This window comes from Cyprinodon variegatus, unplaced genomic scaffold (genome assembly GCF_000732505.1).
Source record: "Cyprinodon variegatus isolate N-32 unplaced genomic scaffold, C_variegatus-1.0 Scaffold745, whole genome shotgun sequence".
In the NCBI taxonomy this organism is placed as follows: Eukaryota; Metazoa; Chordata; class Actinopteri; order Cyprinodontiformes; family Cyprinodontidae; genus Cyprinodon; species Cyprinodon variegatus.
The window spans coordinates 188,645-214,291 of NW_015151198.1; the positions used below are offsets into that span (position 1 = coordinate 188,645).

The 25,647-nt window shown below is 37.7% G+C and overlaps 4 protein-coding genes and 1 non-coding gene across 6 annotated transcripts in view; 2 read left to right on the forward strand and 3 right to left on the reverse strand.

Moving 5' to 3' along the window:
* gk (glycerol kinase) overlaps window positions 1-6,298 on the reverse strand; it is a 20,777-nt gene extending 14,479 nt beyond the window's left edge. For both annotated transcript variants that reach the window (XM_015395542.1, XM_015395540.1), the window contains exons 1-7: window positions 6,143-6,298; window positions 4,030-4,103; window positions 3,821-3,927; window positions 1,719-1,796; window positions 1,333-1,412; window positions 1,106-1,243; window positions 910-1,019 (exon numbers count right to left, since the gene is read on the reverse strand). In XM_015395542.1, coding sequence (XP_015251028.1) covers window positions 910-1,019; window positions 1,106-1,243; window positions 1,333-1,412; window positions 1,719-1,796; window positions 3,821-3,927; window positions 4,030-4,103; window positions 6,143-6,235 — 680 coding nt within the window. In that variant the 5' untranslated portion in view covers window positions 6,236-6,298. The remainder of the gene's footprint in view (window positions 1-909; window positions 1,020-1,105; window positions 1,244-1,332; window positions 1,413-1,718; window positions 1,797-3,820; window positions 3,928-4,029; window positions 4,104-6,142) is intronic.
* Window positions 6,299-8,194: 1,896 nt separating this feature from the next.
* trnae-uuc lies at window positions 8,195-8,266 on the reverse strand. Its single transcript has one exon. It is a non-coding gene; the product is annotated as a tRNA-Glu (tRNA).
* Window positions 8,267-8,472: 206 nt separating this feature from the next.
* Window positions 8,473-11,900, forward strand: wbp4 (WW domain binding protein 4). Its single transcript, XM_015395536.1, has 10 exons — window positions 8,473-8,587; window positions 8,737-8,809; window positions 8,887-8,949; window positions 10,264-10,390; window positions 10,461-10,649; window positions 10,726-10,796; window positions 10,866-10,941; window positions 11,028-11,215; window positions 11,304-11,515; window positions 11,593-11,900. Coding segments are annotated over exons 1-10 (1,203 nt in total). The 5' UTR covers window positions 8,473-8,585; the 3' UTR covers window positions 11,795-11,900.
* A 226-nt stretch (window positions 11,901-12,126) lies between these two features.
* mtrf1 (mitochondrial translational release factor 1) lies at window positions 12,127-18,563 on the reverse strand. Its single transcript, XM_015395537.1, has 9 exons — window positions 18,123-18,563; window positions 17,717-17,808; window positions 17,246-17,327; window positions 16,931-17,038; window positions 15,974-16,146; window positions 15,783-15,900; window positions 15,573-15,709; window positions 12,977-13,075; window positions 12,127-12,363 (listed from the first exon to the last, which is right to left on the reverse strand). Exons 1-9 carry the CDS (start codon window positions 18,490-18,492, stop codon window positions 12,238-12,240), a joined length of 1,305 nt encoding a protein of 434 aa, XP_015251023.1. The 5' UTR covers window positions 18,493-18,563; the 3' UTR covers window positions 12,127-12,237.
* Window positions 18,564-19,552: 989 nt separating this feature from the next.
* On the forward strand, window positions 19,553-24,713 carry ccdc122 (coiled-coil domain containing 122). Its single transcript, XM_015395539.1, has 6 exons — window positions 19,553-19,616; window positions 20,687-20,778; window positions 20,920-21,318; window positions 21,388-21,504; window positions 24,435-24,508; window positions 24,600-24,713. The coding sequence occupies exons 1-6, from the start codon at window positions 19,592-19,594 to the stop codon at window positions 24,679-24,681; spliced, it is 789 nt and encodes a 262-aa protein (XP_015251025.1). The 5' UTR covers window positions 19,553-19,591; the 3' UTR covers window positions 24,682-24,713.
* Window positions 24,714-25,647: the final 934 nt, after the last annotated feature.

Below are 25,647 nucleotides of genomic sequence, written 5' to 3' on the forward strand. Positions count from 1 at the left end.
TCGGTATTGGTGCAACACTAATTAGAACCAACGATGTTCCTGGGCAGTCCTCAACAACTTGTGATAGTAACATACAAGTACCACAGGGGGGCAATGTTTGCTAACGAATCCAAGCCATTAGCATGGGAAGTCCCATCCTTACACACACATCATAGTTGTCTTATACAGTCATTTTGAACTGAAAGACAAATGTGATTACCGGTAGGTCTGGAGGTAACCAGGCAGCGTTAAAATTACAGATTTTCGTTGGTCTTCGTTGTTCTAAATTTACCTTGAAATATATGATACTGGTTGCCTACTTCCACTTAGCCTGCCTCAAATCAAATTTCGCTATGATGGCAGAACAGTTTCCATTAATTTTTTTTAAAACTTTGTTTCGCAAGTCAGTTTGCCCAAGATTCCATTCTGTGTCTTTTTTTTTTTTTTTTATTGCCGTTTAGAAAAATTGCAGCTGCTGGAAGATCTCTGATTAATGTTCTGCATACCATTATGGTAACTGTACTTTTTCAATAAATGAACCTAGTATTTTATAGATTCAAAGAGACACAAAATCTGTTTATTCATTCCACTGGTAGACTGTTTTGATCAAATAGAAATAGAGGCCTGCCTCTTATTCTGGCCTCCTTCCCATTATGGCCTGGACCAAGATGCACCTGAGTGAAATAAAAGCCCCGGCCTATATTAGAGGATTTACGATATATCCACTATATGTAGATTTAAAATGACATTAACCCAAGATTATGACAGCTCAGCAAACCAAAAAGGGAATCTAAACTTTACAGAGTAAAAATAACTTATTTTGACATCAAAGTCTGAAGAAAATGTTCGTTACTCACACCATAAATGTAAACAAATAAACCCTTCTTCAAAACAAAGATCTAAACTGATAAATGAGTCCAGCAGCCATACTTGCAGAGCTCTGGGTCCCAGTCCATTGTGTGAATATTAAACAGCATGGTTCTGCTGGCATTAGTCACATCGGTGCAGTGGACGCCTCCTGACTTCCCCCCTGTCAGACACTAAGAGGAAGAAGACATTAAAAATCCATTTTATATTTTTCACTAAGATCTAGAGAAAAGCAACAATGCAGGAACTCTTGGTGCACCCAAATGAGCCAGGAATCAACGGTGCCGAACATGGCGCGATGGGACACCACGGCCTGGTGGACCTGCTCCACGTTGTCCATCAGCCAGCGAAGCTTCACGGCGCTAAAATAAGTGCTGATTGGTAGACCTGTTTTATGCTGGAGAGGAGACAGTTCCCATCAGTTCATACCCAGGAAAAAAAAAACGAAACAAATGTAGGATTGAAAGATTTATGACTCAGTCTTACTCGTAAATGATTCTTATTTCTTCCAGGAGTTTTATTAATGAGACGCTCAACCGTTGACTGAGTTCTCAGGTCCAGCCACACTGAAGGACAGCAAAGCTATTGTTTGGAATATGAACTTAAAAACGAATTACATCATTAAAAGATATGAAGGTTACATTCTGCTGCAAAATGCTTTTTATGCAAACAGTGAAATCCAGGTCTGGCATCATGCTGCTAAAAGCTTTTTTATTCTATAAGTTTAATTCATTCAAATAAACTTCTAGAAGAACGTATTTGAAATAAAGAATCTTAATGGGATGAAAGCAACATATTAATGTTTCTNACTGTCTTCCATTGGTTTAAATAGAATGCTGAACATCCTCCATCCACAGAGTGAACATCTGTACCAATGGCGTTATAGAGAGGCTCTCCGGTCTCCTTATCCCATACCAGCGTGGTCTCCCTCTGGTTGGTCACTCCGATAGCTACAGGAAATGAAAACAGCTGCAATGATTTCCATGGTTAAAAAAACAGATTCTGAAAGATATTTAGAAACAAGACTGAACCGTTCAACACAATTCAGATGTTTATTGTACCTCCATAGAACATATGGCATAGAACATATTCTAAATGACTCTTGGTTTCAAAAAAAAAAAAAAAAAAAGATTGATTTGGGAACTTATGTGTCTTACATTGTTGATTCTGTAAAATTTTGCTTCCCTTTTTATCTACAGCCCCTCATCAACCTTTGCCTGACCCTGGCAGTTCCAGTGATGTGGAAGACCTTCTGTCTCATTCCAATACCAACGCAGAGTCAGTCACCTGTTGCCATGACATCCCACATCATGAAGGTTCTAGAGAGACTTCTGTTAGTTACGTATCACGTCCCCCTGCAGTTTGATTATCCCTTTGGAGTTGGAGCTGATGATGCCATCAAACACCTGCTTCAACCAACCCACTGTCATCCAGACAAGGCAGAAAACACTGTGAGGATCATGTTCTTTGATTTCGCCAGAACATTTAATAACATTCAGCCGGACTTACTAAACTTCAGAAGACTTACTAAACTTCTGGGCTGAGATTAACACTCGCAAAATACGACTAAATGTTTTATTTGGTGCGTTAATCCCAGACGGCCAGTAAATGTTTGGAGCCTCTGTCAGATCATTTTATCTTTTATTTTGAGAGTCTCTCCTCTGTCCCTTTGTTCATCTGCTGTCTGCTCCTCACACGCCGATGGCTCCAACTACATCCAGAGAGAAGAATCAGTGATTGAACAACTACTCCACGAAGCAGCCTGTGGCAGTACACAGTTGGAGCCATCAAGCCTTCTAACAGACAACTTGCTGATAAGGAGATGGATGAGCAAGGATCTAAAGCCCCCAGGAAGAAGAGAAAGTTTACTGGAAAATGGTGCTTTAATTAACCGACAGGATTAACTACTGGCCTTTATGAAAGTGGAGAGCATCCATGACCAGAAACGCGGTAAATGCCACATTCTCTTTACATCCATGTCTCAGGCTCAGTATAAACTGATGTTAAAAAACAAAGACAAAATTGCAAAATAGCTATCCTCTTATCACTTTGCATGGGTCAGAGATAAAAAGGGTTCAATCTTTTAAATATTTAGGAATTTTAATTGATGAAAGTTTAAATTTTAAATCTCATGTTGAACAATTGATTAAGAAACTCAGACTGAAAATTTGCTTCTTCTTCAGGAATAGGCTTTGTTTCTCTTTTAACTCGTAGAAAAGACTGGTAGCTGCAACGTTTTTACCCATTCTGGACTATGGTGACCCAATCTATATCAATGCCCCAGATCAAGTTCTAAAAATGTTAGACTATATTTACCATGCCCCTCACGATTTATCACAAATTGTAAGCCTCGCACACACCACTGTAAACTTTACATACGTGTGGGCTGGCCAGCATTAGAGGCTCGTAGACTCATTCACTGGTATATGATGATTTATAAGGGTATTCTGCGTCTGCTCCCCTCATACCTCTGTGAGTACATTCAACCAAGAGCGCCTGGGCTGTATTCTCTACGTTCTCAAGAGTCTTTGCTTCTGTCTGTACCTAGTGTTCGCACTGAAGCTGGAAAGACAGCTTTTCAGTACTCTGCCCCCACAGCATGGAACAATCGTCAGAAAGACTGGCAGCTGAAGGACATTTTAAACGATTTCTCAAAAGTTTGGAAATGAGATCTATGGTTTGTAACTGTTTTATGAATTTCTAATTATAAATAGATGTAATTGTAAACTGTAATGTAATTTGTAATGTAATCTTTTGCCACTGTCTTGGCCAGGACTCCCTTGAAAAAGAGATTGTTAATCTCAATGGGACTTTTCCTGGTTAAATAAAGGAATAATAATAATAAACAATTCAAAAACACAGCCTGGCTACATCAACACACACACACAAAGATGAACATACTGCTAGCATGTGGATGTTTCATGAATCAATGCATTTTAAGAGCGTCCGCTGGTCCCTGTGTTTATTGTTGTACCTTTAATGTTGGAGACGTCAATGTTGAGCTGGGTCAGTTTTTCACATGTGCGCTCCATGCACTCGTAGACGGACTGGAGTATTTCTTTGGGGTCTTCCTCCACCCATCTAAACACCACATTAAAGGGTAGGAAGGAAAAAAAGGTGATAAAGTCTAAACAAACAGTTTTTATGGATAACATCAAGAAGCAGGTGAGACAGATCTCTTACCCTTCCTTTGGGAAACTCTGTTTTATTTCCACCTGATGGTGACTGAGGAGCTCCGCAGTTTTGGAATTAAAAACCTAAAAATGAAACAGCAAAAGAGCCTCTTTATAATGAGTTATATTCCCTTTACAGCTGTTTTTTTTAATCACGGTGACCAGACGTCCCCGATTTCCAGGGACGGTCCCCATATTAGACCACCTGTCCCTGGAAATGTCCCCGATTTTACTGCTTTATGAATGATGGGTGAAATGTTGCGTTGTAGACTTTTACAGCAGCTGATGGGAAGCTGCCCATGGTGTGTTATTTGGTTCATTTGATTTAGATTGAACTGATCATTGTGATAAATGTTTGGTTCGTGCCAAGCTAATATAACAACACAACACCAGGGGCGTGCAGGTGGCGCAGTGGTTAGCCTGCACAACGAATGTATGGAGGGCTTAGTCCTTGATGCGGGTGAGCCGGGTTCGAATCTGGCTTCTGTCCTTTCCCGCATGTCTCTCCCTCTCCCTCATACCGCCAACAAAGTTTTAGAAGGGACTGTTTAGAATAGTGGAAAACTGATAGAAGAGGAGAGAGGAAGAAGTTAGTTGGTAAAAATGAAAAAAGATTGAATGAGAGCCGAGAAACATCAAGTTAAAAAAGTAAAGCAGAGAGCAAGAGTCAGAGGAGGGCTGGAAAGAAAATGACCTCAGTAACCAGCTGGACACCTAATTAGCTTGTCCAGAAATGAAATAAGTTAACAAATGCCTGAAGTTCTGAAAGTAGTGGAGCTTTACATACATCCCATTAGTGGGAAAAATGTATCTGCCTCCCCAACACATTTGCCCCAATCCAAAGGCACAACTATTCATTCTATTAATCTTATGAAATAGTAATAGTCTAGAGAGGCACATTCCTGGCTTTTACAATTGATTTCTGTTGTTTAAATAGTAATACATATGTAAATGAGAGACTTCAGGTCTCAGTTTCCTAAACTTAGCCTTAAAGAAATGTATTTCTATTTATCCACGAGTCGGAAATGTCCCCAGATTTGATTTCAGAAATCTGGTCACCTTATTTTTAATACAACATAAAAATAATATGATCCTGCAATAAAAAAAAAATAAAAAAGGCTGTCATATGTTGATGCACTTTATACACTATATATCCCATGCACCTTTTTCTTCCTTTGGCACACTCTGCTCTTTGACTATTTCAGCTGATGTAACAAGTTTCTCCACTGTGAGATCAATAAAGTCAATCAATCATTCAATCAATGAAATAATACAAAATATAGGTAATAATGACTTGAGAGTCCAGAAGACATCATAAGGCGGCCGAGCAGATCTGATACCTACACTGGAGCAATAGCAGGCGGACAAGAGTGTGGCAAATTTAACAGAACCATTGAATTATAGCAGAAAATTCATTGTGCCAACACCCCCATGTTTTGTTTTTTTTTTACGCTGGAATTTACACCCAGGAGTGGCATCATAAACAATGATGATTATACAAACAAGCAGAGTTATTATTACTTTACAATGTAAGTGGTGGAATGACATTAGTGGTAGAGGTTCTCCTACATATGAAACCATTTTAATTGGAAGAATTAGCCTCCGATCTTTGGGAGATTCTCATGAACACTTTTAATAACAACTGTCCATGCTTCCTATACCGGATCATATGTCCAATCAGATCAAAGGATGTGTTGTAACCAGTTCCAGCTTTCTTTCAGTAAGCTGGTCTCGGATGGAGAAAGGGTGTATTGCAATAGTGGATATTCAATAAATCTGTTTATAGAAATGGATTAAACCACTGTGATTATTAATAGATCATTATCAACCAAATCCTAGGCTCATTTCTCTAGATATTTTTACAATGGAAATGATTGTGGTCACCACATTGTGTGTTTTTATGTATGAGTAACTGAGATTAAAACTCTGTTTTAGCTTTTTTTTTATTGTTTTTTTATTTTTCTCCATTTCAGTTTTTATCAGACCTACTCTGGCAATCTCTGGCACAAAAAAATGAAACATAAACACCGAATGATGTATGAATCTGTTCAGTTTTTGTTCAGTCAAGGGCATCGCCAACACTCTGAGTAACTCCCCCTCGGAGCTACGTCTGTCGGTCTTACCAGAAACCGAGTAGAGCTTGTTCCCTGGTCGATGGCAGCAACCAACGGGCCAAGCGTTATGCGGTGAGAGGACGCGGCCATGGGGCTGTTCATGGGCTGGAAACCCGATCAGGAGCACTGGTTCAGCTAAAGATGGGGCGTGACGGTCCAGCGAGCAGTTAGCCGCGGTTTGATGACGCAGGCGCCCAGCAGGCCCTTAGAAATTACGTAGCAATTACGCACACTTTTTTTTTTTTTTTACTATTTTATTAACAAAATAAAGTAAATACAGATATATTAAATAGACAAATAATATGTTTTATTTATATAATATAAATAAAATATAAGAACACAAGTGACTCAACAGACTAAGTCAGAAGGGAAGACAAAAATACAAAAATGGCGTTTACTCGACATGCGAGCACACGTCCAAATTTTATTTATAAAGCGTTTTTAAACACATGGCTAAACGTTTTCTAGAAGATAAAAACTAAAACCATGTGAATTTTGAAAAAATTGAACAAAAGAGTGATAGAAACTGATAAAAAAAATGAAAGAAATCTCAAGATAGAAACGATAAAATGGAATTAACTTGTTTGCCTGCGGCCATGAAATATTTAAAAAAGAATCCCCATCAAGATGAAACATGGACACTGGTTCTAATGCTTCCATTTATGTGTTTACTACGGTGTTTTGAATTCATGTTAATCTGTATCTAAAGACATTTTAATTAGTGGAAAAAATTGTAGAAAGGAATATATATAAAAAAATTAATTTTATCAACAAAAAGAAGCTTTCTCTCTCCGGTTTTTTCCTAAGAAGAGATCTCTCTTTTAATCACACTTCATAATGTATATGCATTAAATATGCATGAGACATGACAACAGATTTTGACAGAAATTGTAATCTTACTCAAATCAGAGATGTTGTTTAGGTGTAAATGTAAATGTGTGTAAATGAGGAAACACCCCATCACTCCAGCCATATCAAAGTTTTACAGTGTCCCAGATAAAAGTACAGAGAACTCACTGTTAAGAAAGGTCCACTATGGCTGTGGCCCAATTTTATTCCCAAATCTCTGTTATGTTCATAATAAACATACTTGCATATCTTGAGAGAAGAACTGTCCCTAATTTATAAATTGCTTGGGAAAACATCATTTTAAACACAAAGACATCAGTTTAGACACAAATAACAAGTATAAGAATTTGCTAAAGGCAAAAAGTAAAATGAAAGAAATTGCTATTACAAAATAAATATATCTAAAAAGAAACCCAAGCTATTATTTTATTATCATTGTTGTTATAAGAACTTCATTCAATTTAGAAATAGATGAAACACTAAGAAATGTGAACCAAAAACTTTCTTAAGAAAATTTTAATTGTGTTTCCTCTGTAAACGACAACCAATATATACAAACAAGCAAATTTGTAGACATCTGGATTTCTATCAGAGGTTAACATCTACCCCCAAACCTTCAAAATCAATAAAATATTGAATTTTGGTGGCCAATTAGAACGGTGAACAGTGATCTTGAAAATGTTGCTATGTTATTTGCTCTGCTGTTAAGGCCAATGTTTTGCTGTATGGCAAAGTGTATCACCCTACTTTACGGAATAATCTAAACCAGGGGTCACCAACATGGTACCCGCGGGCACCAAGGGGCCCTCAAGGACCACATGGAGTGCCCTTAGAGTCTTCTGAAAATAGAACGACTCAACAGTCAGCTATGTTTGAAATTTCACTGTATTCTGTTGCTCATCTTTTTTTAATTGGGTTATAGAACATTTCATCATTTGATCATATATGGCATTTAAGCATGTATAGAGATTTCAAAATGAAAATGTCAAAAAAAGAAAATTATAAATTTAAGAAACTATAAAGATATGTTTATGATGTATGAATTTTAGAAGAACGTTGACCCTTGCAATTCATAGGTCAGTATTGGTAGCCCTTCCTGTGACTCAGTACCCCTGAAATAGCCCTCAACTGTAAAAAGGTTGGTGACCGCGGATCTAAACAATGATTTCATCTTCAACTGAAGATCAATGTCATAAAATAAGCAAAAGAGAGTTCCCATACCGGGAGTCGAACCCGGGCCGCCTGGGTGAAAACCAGGAATCCTAACCGCTAGACCATATGGGAGATACAAACGTGCGTGATCACGTGGTGTTATGTAGTAAGGTAGTATGGATCTATGTGTAACATATTAAAGGATTAAGGATTCAATGATAAAACTCACCTCATTTTTATACATTTATATTTTGTCTTCTTTAAAACTTTACGGAGTATTTATATTTTTATTTTATTTTTTTTATTTATTTGCTTGAGCGAATTTCGGTTTGGCGACACTTGATGATGTAATCATTAGAGGACAGTGTTGTAGTTACAGTAATGTGAAAAGTAGTTGTCTGCATACGTTTTATGAATCGGTTTCTTTTTATTTTGACCAAGTGGATCTAACATGTACGTAACTAATACTCTCTTGGGTTTTAATTATGCGTTTTTGACGCCGGGAGCCAAGAAATATTAACGTGAAATAATGTATATCACGTTAGCAACGAAGGCTAAAGGTAAAATGTTTTCTTCTTTGAGTCATTTTATGTATTTTACAGGGCGGATTATTGGAAGTCACAACCAAGGAAATTCTGCCAGTATTGCAAGTGCTGGATTGCTGACAACAAACCTGTGAGTATTGCTGTTTCCACCCATCATTACGTACTTTAAGGTTATGCAAGCTAACGTTTATAATATTTCAACTGCAGAGCATCGAGTTCCATGAAAGAGGGAAGAATCACAAAGAAAATGTGGCTGCTAAAATTTCAGAGGTATGTAGTCAGTAAACGATAAATTAACTAACACTAATCAAATGACCTAGAAGGCCACAGTTAGGAAAAAAGAAAGAAAGTGGTGTGCATTTATGGTGAGCAGGTTGATCCAAAATATCAATGATATCGGTATAAAATAAGTATTAGATTAATACCTTCCTGGTGAATCGAGGCTTTAAATTCAGAATCACTTTTTAAAGCAGCACTGCTGTTTTGTCAAAAATACCACAGTCAGATTGTGGTTTTGTCTCAGTCTTGGGTGGGAAGAAGCACAATCCCCACTGTTCTTTCCATTTATGGTACTAAAGTTGTAATGTATTCTTTCCTGCACAGACGAAAAAACAAACACTGGAATTTGAGAATTTGAATTCAAAGTAGGGATGGACCGATACATCTGCGGACCCATATTTTTCAGCCTTATTAGCATTTTTTCTTGTGTTTGTATCGGATGTTTAATCCACTGCATTGTAAATGATACTTTTATTTTTTATTCCTTTTAAAACCTTTTTTTTTTTTTCTCAAGTTTTATTTTTAAAAATTTTTACTTTTGATTATTTTGCACTTGAAGCCCAGTTCAAAAACTCGCTCTTGATTCCTACTTTGACCAATCAAAATATTGTTGCAAACATCCATGCAGATGCTCCATCCATGCAGACGCTCCAGCAGAAAGCTCCCTCAGAAGGAAACAGAATGTGAAGTGGAAAATGCCAAATGAAAAGAGTGCAATTCCACGAAGTCCATCTGAAAAAGAAAAATTGCACAATACAAAATCTGATAAAAACAGAATTTATTTCAAGCTTCTATTTACAAAATGTTTTTTTCTTATATTTCCTTGAACAAAATGTGTTTTTGTTTGCAACAACAATGGAACAAAATTCACTCTCGTAGTTAAAAGCCTGTGTTTCAGGGATTCATTTTTTAATCTGTTGATGCTGCTGTGGCAATTGCAAATGAAATGAATATTAAGTCAACAGTAGATATTGTTACAGGAAGTTCTTTACCTTGCTGAAACGCAAACACGCGACCTTCTCTAAGTAGGTTGCGTGTTTGCAACTTCATCGGTTGTGTTCTCTCTTTCTTCTCATTGGCTTTTTTTAACTAAAATGAACCAAAATCATGTATAGACCTGATAGAGTGGGATTAATTTTGCACCAAACATAACAACAACAACATAACAGCTGATCTAAAGGAATTAGTGCCTCATTAGGACTGGTGTGAGAGATAAGCAGCAGGCTTCCACATCAAGACTCTAGAGCTCTGCTGCTATTGGCTGACCAGCTTCTGGCTCTCGTCATTTTGTAATTCTGTCTGCAGATTAAGAAAAAGAGCATTCAAAATGCTAAGAACGAGGAGCGGATGTGCAAACAGTTTGCAGCGATGGAGGAGGCAGCACTGAAGGCGTACGAGGAAGATCTGAAGCGGATGGAGAGGGAGTCGCAAGGTAATCCTGATGGCCTTTTAGCAGAAGTGCTGTCTGATTCTATTCATTCAAGCCACTTTTCTGTGTGTAGGGTTAAGTTCTCCGGTCCAAGCAGCCCCAAAGCCGCTGCCTAAACCTCAGGTGATATTTCAGCCCAAAAACAAACAAAAGAAATCGGGGAAGGCGAGCAGGAAATCTAAAGAGCCAACACCAGTGCAGGTCTGGGTGGAAGGCAAGACAGATGATGGACACACTTACTACTACAACACAGTAACAGGAGGTGAGGTCATCTGATGCACCAGATCTAGAATGTAGAATCTGTTCCACCTCATTTCTGTGTTTTTGTCGTTTTGCAGAGTCTCAGTGGGAAAAACCAGGAGATATTCAGGGGGAACGATCAGCTTCTGCACAGTTTCAGGAGTCTGGGGTAAATCTGTTCTTCAGGTTCTGTTTTCTGTCCTCACTTTAAAGTTCTAAAATTGTTTTTTTCCTCCAGAGTTCCTCAGGTTCTCCTTGGATGGAAGCTGTAAGTCCCGAAGGTTACACGTACTACTATAACACCAGAACAGGAGGTGAGCTTCTTCCCGCTTCAGCCAGATTTGCTTCAGGGTTTTAATTATAGATATTGACCATGTCTGTAATGTGCTTCAACTCTTAGAATCCAGCTGGGAGAAACCAGCCGACTTTCCCTCCAGCGAGGAAGCGAAGATCAACCAACCGGAAAGCGAAGGAGAGCCTCCAGCTTCTCAGCCGGAGGCGTCGACTGGAGGAGAGGAGAGCTCCGATAAGGAGGCGCAACCTGGTGAATTGGAACAGAAGCCCCAAACCCCTAAAATCAACTTCAGAGTAAGACACTCCTGCAAGATGAACACAAATAGATGCTCAAATCAATAAAAAAAAAAAAAAAAAGTTCCAACTTCTTTTTTGTCTTTAGAAAAGAAAACCAGAAGCCGAACCTTCGGAAACTGAAGAAAAAGTGACAGAAGTTCCAAAAGAGGAAAAGATGGAGACAAAAACGGAGGAGGCCAAGAGCTCAGAAACCAAACCAGAAGAAGTGGTGACAGCAGAAAGACCACAAATTAGGAGGCGAAAAGCAGCCAATCCGTACGGAGCTTGGGAAAAAATCAAGCAGGAAAAGGATCCATTGTAAGTTTTCCAAACTTTAATAAAGAATGGAGAAGCTGAAATGAGAGTACATCTGGCTTCTTTCTTCTCTTTCCCAGCGCCAACGTGGACTTACAGCTGCCCCAGACGGAGGAGAGCGCGGCCGCTGCTCTGCCCGAGCTCCCACCAGAGCCCAAGCCCAAGTTCAAGGAGCGAATCATCACCTCGCTAGGAGAAGAGGGCGGACCTGCATCATTCAGGAAGAACAAGACCCAGAACGGAAAATCTAGGAGCCTCCGGCAGAGGGAGGACGAAGACTGACAGAACATGTGGAAGCCTCCTGATGAACTATCTTTCCAAAATGTATCACGGATTTGGCCAAATTTAAAATGTTTTTTTCTTGTATTAAAATCTTAATTTTCAGGTCTGTTTTTTTTGTAAAGATCTACAACTCTTTCAAATGTGTTCTTTTTTCTACTAATTTGAGTGAAAGAATAAAATACAGCTGTTCATTTAAGGTTAGTTGGCTTCTTGGCACAAATCAGCGGGCGTGACGTGGAAAGCGTCTGTGTGAAGCAGATAGGGTTTTTTTTTTTTCACCGCACCCTGCTCTGGTGTGGCAGCTTATGAGCCGTCCGTCCTGTTCAGTCAAATTATTCATCTACAGTCAGGGTTAGAAAGCTCTGCTTTATTGAATAAATAAAAAAGACGATTGCACAACAATAGCAGCATGGATGTCGTAATGGGATGGAGAGATGTTTCCATCAGTCTGCTGGCCGTCCTGAAGCACGCACACTAGTCTCCACCAGCTCCAGGAGAGCCTCCTGCTCAGAGCGTTCCAGTAGGTCTAAGATCAACTCTTCCAGCTCTTTGCCTCCTTTCATGAACTCCTGAGCACAAAAAACAATCAGAAGGTTTACTTCAACAAAATGTATAAAATAAATAAAGAAACCTAAATACATATATAGGTGAAGTCTAGTAGAGATGGAGCAATCCATCAAACAGCAGATATTAGCCTTTGTTTTCATGTTTCAGCATTGGCTGATTCACTAGTGCCCCCACTTGGTGGCACAGTGTAACTACAGAGGGGCGTGGGAGAGATGAAGTCAATAAATGACCCAGTTTGGAGTTTATTTATATACTAGTAGATTTTTTTTTTTGATTAATTGATTGATAATTAGATATGAAAAGATTACTAGAAGAGTTTTTGCAGAATTAAACCAGGTGAAAGTAAAACCTTTCCGCTTGTGAGTTCTGATATAACTCAGAAGGAAAAAAAGTTGTCATGGTGACTTGTCGAATGGGTGCTCCACTGAAAATGGCTTTTCATATTTGTTGCTCACGTGCAAAACTCTGTGTGGTTCTACTAGGAGTTGACTGAACTATTTCATAGCAGCTGTCATGAACTCAAAAATTCAGATTTCTAGATCAATTCAGAGTTGCGGCTTTGAATCTGAGTTTGTTAATCCTACTTTGTGAAACGGACCCCAGATGCGATCTCACCTTGATGTCTCTGGCAGTGTATCCTGTCCGGTGGTCGGTGACCCGATCCTGACTGAAGTTGTAGGTGCGAATCCTCTCTGCCTGGCTGCGTGTGCCCACCTTGTTCAAGGAGAGACAGTCCAAACATGAACATCTTAAATACTTTACTCTCATCTACTCATTTATTTCACTGAAAATATACTTTATTAGACTTAAGTAATAATATATAACTTTTCACACATTAAATGTTTCAGTGTCCAGTTCTGTTTTATCATTTTAAAATTTTTAAATTGTTGAAACAATGATCTTTCCGGCTCCGTTTCCATTTATTTTCTTTACCACTGTATCTGGCTAATGCCAAACATGTTCTGATGTATAAATGACTCAGTTTTAGTCTCATCTTTTCAATGAACGTTGCTGCCAAGGTCCTGATGTTGTTCTATGCTTTGTATAAAAGAAATTAGCCTTGTCCTCATGTTTTTTCTCAAATTTGATTAAAAGTTGACATTTATGAAGGTAGGTTTGTTTATTATTCAATCAAAAAAGGTTGCTTCAATCAAAAAATATATTTTCAATTAAAAAAAATCTTCACTTCAATGAAAAAAAAATAACTTTTCAATCAAAGAAAAAAAGTATTTGAATGCAAAAATATATTTGAGACTCAAAAAAAATACATTTGAACACTGCTTTTCTTTGATTGAAAATGTTTTATTTGATAGAAGTCCACTCTTTTTTGTTTAAAGCAACTTTTTTAGTTGAAGTAACATTGTATTTTGATTGGACCATATAATGGGTAGGACATTTGTGTCCTTATTATTCAATCAAAAAAGAAGTTGCTTCAAACAAACAAACAACAGAAACAATAAAAATAGTAACTTCAATGAAAAGATAAACCTTTTCCATCATAGAAAATAGTTTTTGAATGCAAATTAAATATTTGAGACTCAAAAAATTGCATTTGAACACTTTTTTTAATTGTTGAAAATGTTCTCCTCGAGCGCCACACCATGGCACCCCACTGCTCCCCAAGGGGATGGGTTAAATGTAGAGAATGTATTTCATTGCTCTGTACTTGTGACAGTGTAATGACAATAAAAGCTGAAAAAAATAAAATAACTGATGGATTTAAACTTGCATATCACCCTCCTCTCAGTCACTTCCTCCACAGAGTCCAGAGTGCAGCCCATAAAAGGAAGGGAGGAGCATTTAGTCATGCTAGGGACAAATTCAAGGTTTCATGTATTAAATGTACATGCATTCATTTGTATTTATCTTTTTCTCTCTTTTTATTTTCTCTCTTTCATCTTTTGCACACTTAAGACTAATTTTTAAGGAAGAGTCTCCATTTTCTAGGAGTCTCATAAAAGTGGGAATATGTTTACACCTGTTTTTGAGGGGGGATCATGTTGACGGGTTATGTCATATTTGTTTATTTAAAAGTTAACGAAACTTTGAAATTACTTTCAAACAATTTTATGAGGGTCAGACACATCACAACTACTTTTGTATGCCCAATATGTACTTTTTTTTATTTTCATTATATTCTGAATGGCCAATAATTCTTTTGTTAAGGTTGTGTCCTGGAACATTAATGGATGGGGAAATCCTGTGAAACGGATGAAGGTGCTTCCATATCTACAACTGCAACAAACAGACATAGCGTTTATCCAAGAAACGTCATACACACTCCGTTTAAAAAAAAAAATATATATATATATATATATATGGGGATGTCTGGGGGACAGTGATTCACCTAAATGTTATGAATGCTGGCGAACCATAAATGATAAATTATCAACAGTTTAGTTTGTGCCTTTAACTCGTTGCCCATAGGAAGACATTACTTGGATATAACCTGGATATAACAGAATATCTTCGGAACTCCAAATGACACAAAACTCATATGGGTGAGTAGAAGAAGAAGAAGTTGACTCTCTAGGACACACCCCCTCCTCATTTGCATAACGAGGCAGAAATGCATACAGAAATATAAAAAGGGCAGGCAGACAGACAAAAATATAATAATAAATTCAATTTATTGTCATTACACTGTCAGAGGTACAGAGCAACAAAATGAGCTCTCTGCATTTTAGGGGGCTGCCATTTTGCAGCGCCTGTGGAGCTAGGGGTCTTGCTCAGGGAGCCAGAGTGGCAGTCTGTGGGAGTGGGGGATCAAACTCACAACCTCAGGATTCAAAGCCCTGTACCCTAACCACTTGGCCACCACTCACAGTATAACTTTCACATAAATAAATACTGAAAAATAGAAGTAATTAAAAAATAAAGTTGAAGATTATAAAGGACAAAAAAATAAAGGTAAATATTACAAATCAAATAAATAAAGAAGCTAATTAAAAGAGTTATATACATTTATGTCTCACTATATGATTTAATTTCTATTTACATTTATTTGTTTATTGGATTTTTGGTGGCAATAAATTGTATGCTTATTTATTTATTGAGCATTTATTTATTTCTGTATTAATTATTAAATATGGCAGAGTTGGTCCTCCATACGTCCTGCCCAGGGACTACAGATAAAATTAGCCTCTTTGTCGTTTTTATGCTCTGTAAAACAAATAAAAATGAAAATACTTTTTTTAATGTTAAACCTTACCTGCTGCTTCCGTGCGGAGAGTCTCTGCTCTGTCTCTTTACCGATCATGCTCTGGTAGAGCCTGGCCCTCAGTACTCGCATGGCTGTGTCTCTATTCTGCAACTGCGATCGAGTCTGCTGGCACTCAGATATTATTCCTGTGTGGACGAACATGTTTTCGTGTCATGAAAGTCTGAATGGAGTCTTAAAATCATCTCTGCTAGTCCGGACCTGTGGGAAGATGAACTATCCGCACGGCGCTGTCCGTGGTGTTAACACCCTGACCCCCAGGTCCTCGTGATCTGAATGTGTCAATTCGCAGATCCTTTGGGTCGATGTGGACGTCAAACTACAGAGAGACAATGAAGGTAATAACAAAAACCAGAAGAGAGAAAAACAAGACACTGAAAAGACCAGCTTACCTCGGCTGGCTGCGGCAAGATGATGACTGTCATTGTTCCTGTGTGGATGCGCTGCATCCTGGATGACAGGCCGACCTCAGGGATCCTTTGCACCCTGTGCGTTCCTCCTTCATGTTTCAGGTGTCTGTAGACTTTCTCCCCAGCTATCCTGATTGCTGCATGGTGCAGTCCACCTAGAGGAATAAAGATGTGTTACTATTGTGCATCTGAGCACAATCATTTATGAACTAGAGGAGTTTGAGAAGGTTTTTTTTTATCCACATTCATGCATCTTAAAAGGCTTGAAGATGCATTTCAACAGCAAAAAGTTAATGATAAGAAAAACATAGTTAATAAATATGTAATGCATATATAAAATGCATTTTGATATTACCTGCAAAGCTGCAGCTCAGAAATATGGGTAGAACTTGCTGGCCTTACAACGCACACTGACTGTTCCTTTTACTTCATATCGTTTGCCCAGTTTTTACATTCAATCCATCAGTTTATCTGTTGCTAATCTACAGACACACATCTGTAACCCTTAAATCGATTGACAGTGATTGATACACTGCCCAATCAGAAGGGAGCTTGCTGTATTGCGCTAAAATACACAGTTTCTACTACGGTAATTGTATCAACGTCAAATCGTCCAAGGCAGTTATATAGACCTGTAGGAAAACTGCAGTCGGTACAAATATTAACAAGATTGTTTTTCTCAACAGATCCAGAGGGCAGCAGACTTCTGCTCTGCATTTATTTCTATATATATTCACAAACTAAATCATGAATACAAATCATTTCTAGAGCTTCAAAAAACAGGAAGAAAATAACAAAGTGACTGGTGCAAAACGATCCTATAAAAAAAATAAAAAAAAAAAAAAAAAAAAAAAAAAAAAAAATATATATATATATATATATATATATATATATATATATATATATATATATATATATATATTTGGTTGCAGAGCCTACCGTAGTCTGCAGCTGAATAGTTGAGAACCTCAAAGTCCCAGTTCTTGAAAAAGGCAAAGCCTCGGTACATGTCAAACATTTCCCTGGTGAACTGCTGGCAGATGTCACCTGAAACAGAGTCACACAGATTCATCTCCTGAAAGTCAAGTAATCGCTTTTCATTTTCATATGTCTTTGTAATTTTAAATATTATGATTGGTATTGATCTCCCCCAGTTTGTTGCTAAAGAAAAAAAATAAAATAAAAACTAAAACTTAGCAGCTCAGAAGGAATCGGGATATAAGCCAAGGCAAATAGTCTTGCTTTCTTTCCTACCTCCTGTCGTTCGTCCTGAAACGACCTCAAGCACAACATCACTTGAATCAAGAGGGTCAGCAGGCACCAGAGCTTCGATCAGCTGAAGAGGAAAATAGCATTAAGTACTTTTTGTTTATCTTTGTAGAGGTTGAACAGTTGGTTAAAGTCAAAAGGCATTTTTGGAACTTGTAAGACTGGTCTTATTTAAGGATCTATTCTGGGTATCCTACCCTTTATTCTAATGTTAGCTTTTGGTCCTATGCTTAAAAGAGACACAACATCACATTCTGACTTAGGTACTGTTAATCAGACAGACTCCTTCATTCTAAACAGGTGAAATCTGGTTAACTTGGTCTAAATGTTCAGTCTACAGTAATCCAGTTGAGCTTTTCCTGTCATATTCTTAACTCCATGTGCTCTATAAAAACAATGCATGGATAAGTGTGATCAGTGACACCAGAGCTCTGTAGATGTTTACACGTCACTCACATGTTTTTTTAAGGCCACAATGTTGCTGCAGATCTGTGCCTCCTCCTCTTTGAGCAGCTGGATCAGGTGCTTATCTTCACATGTAGGATCAGCTGAGTAATAACAGGTTTATGATAAGCATACCACACGGCAACATCATGAATAATAATAATAATACATTTTATTTAACAGCGCCTTTCTTGACACTCAAGGTCACTTTACAAATAATACAAAAAAAAATAAATAAAAAGAGATGAAAATACAAAATACAGATACAGGAACATAAAAAACAAAAAAAACAATCATGGATAGGGAAAAGAGCAGTATATTCACAGATAAGCGAGCTGGAACAGATGGGTTTTGAGTCTGGCTTTGAATAAGGGGAGAGAGTCAATAATGAATGCAAAATGTTTAAATCGCTACTCACTGTGTAGCAGGGAAAGGACTTCTTCCAAGTCTTTGTGGGCTTGTCCAATGCTGCCAAACAACTCAACAAGAGGCAGCAGCTCTGAGTGCTTCTTCTGCAGGGCTTTCCTGTCTGAATCACTCACATGTTCGTGGTGTAACTTTCTGCTAATTACTCCATGTTCCTCAATCATTTTCTGCAAATACATCTGAACCGAGATGTTGTTGTATAAATCAACTGGATCAGAATGGGATAGTCGTTTTGGAGCTATGGTGCCCCAGGTGGAATATATTAGCCTGCTGCGTCCCTTCCTATGTCTCCACGCTAAGCCAGTGGGTAAAACTATCCGGCTACACTGGGAGCACAGTCCAAACCAGCGAGGAAAAAACATTTAGTACTTTTTTTTATGGGCGAGTGAAGAATTAAAGTCAGTCGGAAAGGGAGAACGTTACCTTGGACGAGAAACCGGAAGTGGTTTTACGGTTAAAAAAAAAAAGCAACACACAAAAGAGAACAGAAGTCTGGGAAATGTAGTTTTACTTCTGGATGACGTCGGTGGATTTTTATTTTTTTTTTGTGCTAACAGCCTTTTTACCATAAATTCGGGTTCGTCTGACCATCCATAATTACGTTCCAGATATCTTAAAATACATTTTGACTACACAAAACCACATTTTGACTATCCGGAATAATAATTTAAGATATCTGTCTTTACATTCTGATTAGGAAGCATAATAATTCAAGATATCTTAAATTACATTTTGACTAGTCAAAATTCCTTCCACGATATCTCAAATTACGACAGTGGATTATTCATTTAAAGCGTCACATATCTGTAGGGCCACTGAAAATAACAGTAAATGGGCCTAATTTAACATTTCCTCCTGTAAGGAAGGACAAGTAAGGATTTTTTTTAGAAATGATCCTTCTGGAAGACCATTAAAAAGATCATTATAAACTTATGGCAAGCCATATAAACTGCATATCTCCTATCCTAAAATACATTTAAGATATCATGAATTATGGTGGCATTTGAGATATCTTTAATGAGAATTATGACTAGTCAAAACTAAACTCGAGATATCTTGAAATTACTTTATGACTAGTCGTAATTTAATCGTAGATATCTGAAATGTGTATTTCATTTAGTCATTCTAGATATCTTAAATTGACGTCTACATAAAAGTTAATGGTAAATCTGACGTCATTTCGACTAGTCAGAATGTAATTAGAGATATCCAAAATAGGTATTTTGACTTGTCAAAATATAATTAGTGATATCTTAAATCGCTAAAACGTCTAGTCATAAAACTATTTGATAAATCTTGAATGGAAAGGCGGTACAACCGAATTTATGTTAAAATGGCTTGCCATAAATTTTTTATTTGAAGAGCGAATGAAACGTGTATAGCGAGTATGGCAAGCCGTTTTAACATAAATAAAGAAGCTAACCAGGTGACATAAAAACCTTGCAAGTCTACTTGCCTAAAATGTCCGAATTCGTTGACAACAAAGGTTAGGATTCACAAAACTACGAATGTAAACATAACAGGACTCAGAAACCTTTGTTATTTTTGTTATTAGAAGGTGAAAATCAAAATATTAAATACTACCTTTTGTCTCAATTATAGGTTAGCAAACTAGCTGGCTAATTCTTTCTGTGTTAGCTTAAAAATCAACAAGTTTCTAATGTGTATTTGTGGTAGACTTCAGACTAAGTGTGTAATTTTTAGGTTTAAAAGTTTTTCTGTCTGTCTACCTATCTATCTACCGAGACAGTGTTCATTGATTAAATTTAAATTGCTAATGTAATTTAACTGAGTTGAAGCTTTAGGTGAATTTTTTGTGTGTTCCTGCGAGTTACCAAAAGATAAACTGGCAATTGGTGAGGTTTCTTGCAAAAGCACAACTCAAATAATTTAAAATATTTATTAAGGACTCAAAGTTTGGGCCAGTTTTTAGGGAAAAGAAACATTGCAATGACAGTTAAGCATACTTACGCTTAGAAATAGACAAACTTTATTTTCATGAAAAAAGAAATTTCCTTTTGTACAGCTCTGGTGACATTTTAGTTTCTTAAAGTGCAGCAGTGATCAAATGTAAACATTGTGGGAGAAAAAACACATGGTGCGAAAAAATCAAATTGATATGGTCAGTTTGATGCAGAGTTTTTAACATGGTTTAGAGTTTTTTTTTTTTAACATTCAGCTGTCTGATGGCGGTGGGAAGAAGTTTTTTTGGAATCTGCTGCACCTACATTGAATTGAATGCTGAGAAGCCTCTTCCCAGAAGGCAGCAGGGCAGCTAGCTCCACTGGTATACTGGTTTGTATACCAGTTTGGTATACGAACATCAAAATCAAATTCTTGAGATGTTTATTAGATTAGACGTGTATTAGACTGAATGACTGGAACTAGGCTACATAAGAAATTACAGTATGACATGACTTTGTCATGAAAAGAGGCGTTTTACACATGTGACTGCATCCTACATGGGAAATATAAATGAAAAAACATGAGATGTTGATCTATTAGAAAAAGTTCTATTGATTAATTGTTTTATGCATTTGTATTATATCTGTTAAGTCTTTCAGGAGGCAGTGAAGGATGTCAGTCAGCAGAATTACACCAAGATACAAACCCTGAAAGAGAAACAGCTGGTAATAAAATCAATGCAGGTAAATTATTTACTTTACATATTTAAAAATATGTCCTAGTATTTTTATGAAATAGAACTTCACTATTTCTCAAGGATGCCAATTATTCTATTTAGTAAAGATCTGAATGTTTTGGATTGATCAGGTGCATTTCTGTTAAAGGAAACTCTGGCAGATGTTAAGAAGAAATGTCAGCATGCAAAGCAGGAGGTAAAGTCTAAATCAAGAGAAATCCAGCTGCTGGAAGGTCAGATGGACCATTTGGAGAGGCAACGGAAGGTCCTACATGATCGCTGTGCTTCCATTAACAAGGGAAACATAGAGCTGCAGATGTATATACAAGAGGAGGTGGAGGATGCCCAATTAACACTTGGAAAATTCAGCATGTACAGGGAAAAGATGAAAGGTCACAGAAACGCCGTCTTGCAGGCTGCGTGCCAGACGGAGACCCACAGAGAACTGGAGGAGAAAAAAATGCTGGTCTGGAAACTGAAGCAGGAGAAAGAGCAGTTAAGGGAGGATTTGGAAAACCCAAACGGGAATGTGCTGCAGACTGCTAAGGTTTGAAAATACTAAGAATAACAATTCAACTGGGTTTGGTCTTGATCTTTTAAATGTTCTTATGTGCAGGGGGAAACTGATTCCCTGAAGAGGGAGATCTCTGAAAGAAGTTTGGCTGTTGCTGCAATGACTCACCAACTGAAGAAAGAGCTTGACACTAATGTCAAGTTAAAGAAAGACATAGAGGTATAGAAAAGTAATTAAATATTGCCCTAGATCTGCCATGTGTCCTACACACACGTATTGGTAGTAACAACATGACATTTACATTTTGTTTCTATTTCCAAATAATGCTAACCCTGTATGTCATTATAGGCTTTGACTGCTAGAGGATAGGGACCACTTTACATCATTATTCTTCATTCTATCTCTATCCTTCAATTGTGGAGTATTTGTTTGTTAACCACCAAACTTAATGTTCTCTCTGCCATTTCCGTCTTAGTAGCTTTGTCTGTTTTTTTCCTGTTAGGGAGTGACAACATCTAGGCGTACAACTATCTTCTTTCTAACGGGTATGCAGAAACATTATAGGTGTGAGCATATGTTTGCATGGTTGCATGTCGCTCTGACAGACTGGCAACCTGTCCGTGGTTTATCCCACTTTTTTCCCCATAAACTGCTGGAGATAGGCACCAGCCCCTCCGTGACCCTAATAGATAAGAAGAAGATGGGTGAAAGGATGTTATCTTTGTTGGACATCAGTTACAAACTGTATGCTGCATCTAATCATAGTTATCAGAGACACCACAGTCACACCTTAGTGTTATATCTGAGTGACAACAGTTAAATCCTGAATCCTAAGTTCAGTGATTCAACTGTTTTACTGTTTGATTAATCATAAATCACTGTACAAATAAAATAACCAAACAGAAGTCCCTTAATTTTGCATGTCAAAATCTGTTGCAAAATACAGATCCCTACTGGAGACCTGGAACAAAGCAACACTTTTTTTCATTATGTCAATCTTTTTCTTCTTGTCATCATATGGCATGAGTTCCAACAGCCCAATTCATTCCCCACTTCCCTTGCATTTACATAGAAACGCATGCAGGGAAGGGGAAGATAGGGGGAGAGTTGAAGGAGCGAAAGGCACATATTCAATGATGTGCCTCTGTTATTGACCATGTCATGTAGAAAAACAGCTGTAAGGTGCTGAAATGGTTGACTAGGGATGAATGTCCGACCAATACCTTTGCTCCCCATCTAGGGCCGTTCCCCTATGTACCCCTATGTTTGAGTTTTCGTCAATGAGACAAGACTAAATAAAAATTGGCAGGTAGTCAGGCGTTTAAACTGCATTATTGTGCTGTAATCAGCTATGTGCAGCTATGTCCTGTTTGATCCTGCTGCACACTGTTGCAGATGCTGCAGGAGCACAGATGGATCATGGCAGCAGCGGCGGCAGGGTCTGAGAAAATAACCCGGAATAGTCCGGTACTGCTGGTTCAACTCTGCCAAACTCTGCCAAACTCAAGAAATGCGTCTTTGTGCGTGAAGCTCCGTGTCTGTGCTTCACACACCACTCTAATGGTTCGCTCTCAGCAGTATGACTCTAGTCTTCCATCGCTACTTAATAAACTATGTGGCTGAACATCCTCTACCAAGCGTAAAAAACCCTTTTGTCTAACTATCAAGATTTGATTTTATCTGGCTCAGAAGACGAGTTACTATCCATCCATGCACTTTCTGTCATGCTTATCCAAAGTGAGGTCATGAGGGGTCTCAGACCCTCCAGATGTCTTCGGGTGAGAGGCGGGGTACACCCTGGACAGGTCAGCAGTCCATTGCAGGGCAACAAAAAGACAAACAGGACAAACAACCATTCACACACACACTCACACCTAAGGAGAATTTTAGAGAAGCCAATTATCCTAACAGTCATGTTTTTGGACTGTGGGAGGAAACCAGAGTACCCGGAGATAACCCACACATGCTATGGGAGAACATGCAAACTCCATTCAGAAAGACCCTGGGCTGGGAATCGAAGACGGAACCTTCTTGCTTCAAGGCAGCAGTGTTATACACAGCGCCACTGAGCAGCTCAGGGGGATATTAAACATTCTTTCATTTCTACCTAAAGGAATCCCTAAGTTATATCCAAATACAATATTTCTTTGAATTCTGTTTATTTCTGGATAAAGAGCCCAATTAAAACGTAAATAGATATTTGAATATTTCTCTCTCATTGTTCTTCTTTCTATCTGTTTAAATATGATGTTAACGTTTCCTTGTATTGCCATTGAAAAATTTTTTCTGTTACGTTTAAATATTTCAACATCTTAGTTAACATATTTATTCAGTTTAGGTCTGGATTGCCATGGCATTACAAGGAAATTATGTAGGTTCAAAACCCTGTCAATTTAAAATCTATTTTTGACCCCTGAGCAGTAATAACCGAGGGGTAAATTATCAGAAATAAAGCCAAAATTTCCAAAGTAGAAAGAAGAATGCTTTTGTTATTTGGTTTTTTAAGGAGCAATGGAGATTGTATTGATCATTGGAATGCATAATTGATAGTAGATCAGGATCTTGTGTCTAAAACCATTCCTTTATTGTACTGTCTGTCTGCTATACTAACCAGTGTGATGTGTTGAACTAGATCTGCTATTTTCACAACTTTTGTGAGACACTTCAATAAAAAACACACTTATTTTAAGAAAAAATCCCTCTTTTAGAGTTTTTGTAGCATAGGCTCGGCTTTTACTGTCACTAACAGGAAACTTGCTCAGAGCTTACCTGCTTAGCTGATTCTTTTCTGGACTGAGCGATTGTAGATCTATATTACTATTACCTTTTCTAATATAGAAAGTATTTGTTGATCCATGCTTCCATGTTGCTTTGTCTTCTCAAACCCCCAGTCAGCCTCTGTAGAAGTTAACCCACACTGAACCTTGCTCCCTGGAGGTTTCTTTTTATCAAAAGGGAGGTTTTCCCTCTCCGCTGTAGAATTAACATCACAATGTAACAAGCTAGTTTTCCTAAGATAGAAAACATTTGAGGGGACGTGTTTTGGGAATTGGCACAATATAAATAAACTGAATTGAATTAAATTATTTTTGTCAAAAAGTAAACTCATCCAAGTTTGATATTTGTTTTCTTTTTTTTCTCTCCATCAGATCCAAAACAGGCGCCATGAAGCCATTGTGAAGCGTCTCCGCTGTCAACTCAGTAGAACTCAGGCTGTTCACAGGTAAAACAAATCCAGATCGATCTATTCTTATTCATCTAGGTGAATTCCCACTGCTTTCAATAACATGCTATAAATTTGCCTCTTTTCACAGGCAAACACTGGATGAAATCCTCCAACTGCAGCAGCAGCTAACTGAGCTTAAGGGCCAGCAGCATTCATCTGAGGATTGGTGATGGCTTAAATGTTGAATTATGCTTGTCCAGTCTGTTATTTTTATGTTAAAGAATAAGTTGACTTACTGTTTACATATAGGTTTGGCTTTATCTCAGTTGATGAACAGCAGGGGGCAGTACCCTCCAGTTAATACCTAGCTGGCACTTTTTTTTTAAAATCTTTTTGACTGACATGTTTTTTAGGATATATTAATGACTTCAATAAAATGTAGCTAAATACAACCCGAAATGTTAAATTATTTCCTTAGCTTTGTCAACATGGTTCAACAAAGAACTTATTAGGTAAAATTTTTTTCATTTTCAATGTGGATTAGTTGACATGTGCAGAGTGCTGGATTAACTGATCTCAGTTTAAGTGATGACAGAAAATCTGTTCATCCTGAACGGAGTTTGATGCACAGCAGAAGGCATGTGTCTACCGTGACTGACGAGACATTGAAGAGGTTTGTTTTGGAACACGATGTTTCAGCTTCTGCCTCACTGGGTGGCTTGATGAGTGCGAAGTGACAGCTCTACTGTCCCTCCAACCCAAGAAGAACAAAGAGACTGTTGAATCCAATTACTGTGCTTGTTCATTGTTAATTCAACTACTTCTTGACATTTTCAAGGAATGAGTTCACAGTGTTTTGGATTCAATAGGCTAGTCTGGAAAAAAGGTAAGTAAATATTGAATCAAACATGAACAGAAACCTTAAAAAATATATTTGAAACACATTTTTCTGGTCTGGAATCCTTCTAAGTAGACATAGTAATAAGTTTGGACGCACATCAACCCAACATGTCTTTGAATATTCGCCAAACTTTTACTGCATTCAAAAATAAAATGCTATAAAAACTAATTTATTCCATCAGCCTTTGATTGAACAAACATGAGATGACTGGACAATGAACTACAGAAAGCTAAAACTGAATTAAATGATTACAAATCTGCTAGGATTATATAGCATTAGATTAATAAATTGTCCA

Excerpts from the sequence above, each read along its gene's own strand:
- wbp4 (XM_015395536.1), top strand. Across the intron at positions 10,650-10,725 it reads CTACAACACAGTAACAGGAG|AGTCTCAGTGGGAAAAACCA; the intron begins GTGAGGTCATCT and ends GTCGTTTTGCAG. Across the intron at positions 11,516-11,592 it reads AAGCAGGAAAAGGATCCATT|CGCCAACGTGGACTTACAGC; the intron begins GTAAGTTTTCCA and ends TCTCTTTCCCAG.
- mtrf1 (XM_015395537.1), bottom strand. The coding sequence starts at position 18,492 with ATGTTTTTTCCTCGCTGGTTTGGACTGTGCTCCCAGTGTAGCCGGATA. Across the intron at positions 17,809-18,122 it reads AGTCCTTTCCCTGCTACACA|CTGATCCTACATGTGAAGAT; the intron begins GTGAGTAGCGAT and ends GTTATTACTCAG. Across the intron at positions 15,901-15,973 it reads TCTTGCCGCAGCCAGCCGAG|TTTGACGTCCACATCGACCC; the intron begins GTAAGCTGGTCT and ends GTCTCTCTGTAG.
- ccdc122 (XM_015395539.1), top strand. The coding sequence starts at position 19,592 with ATGTCCGAATTCGTTGACAACAAAG. Across the intron at positions 19,617-20,686 it reads CGAATTCGTTGACAACAAAG|TCTTTCAGGAGGCAGTGAAG; the intron begins GTTAGGATTCAC and ends ATATCTGTTAAG. Across the intron at positions 24,509-24,599 it reads AGAACTCAGGCTGTTCACAG|GCAAACACTGGATGAAATCC; the intron begins GTAAAACAAATC and ends CTCTTTTCACAG.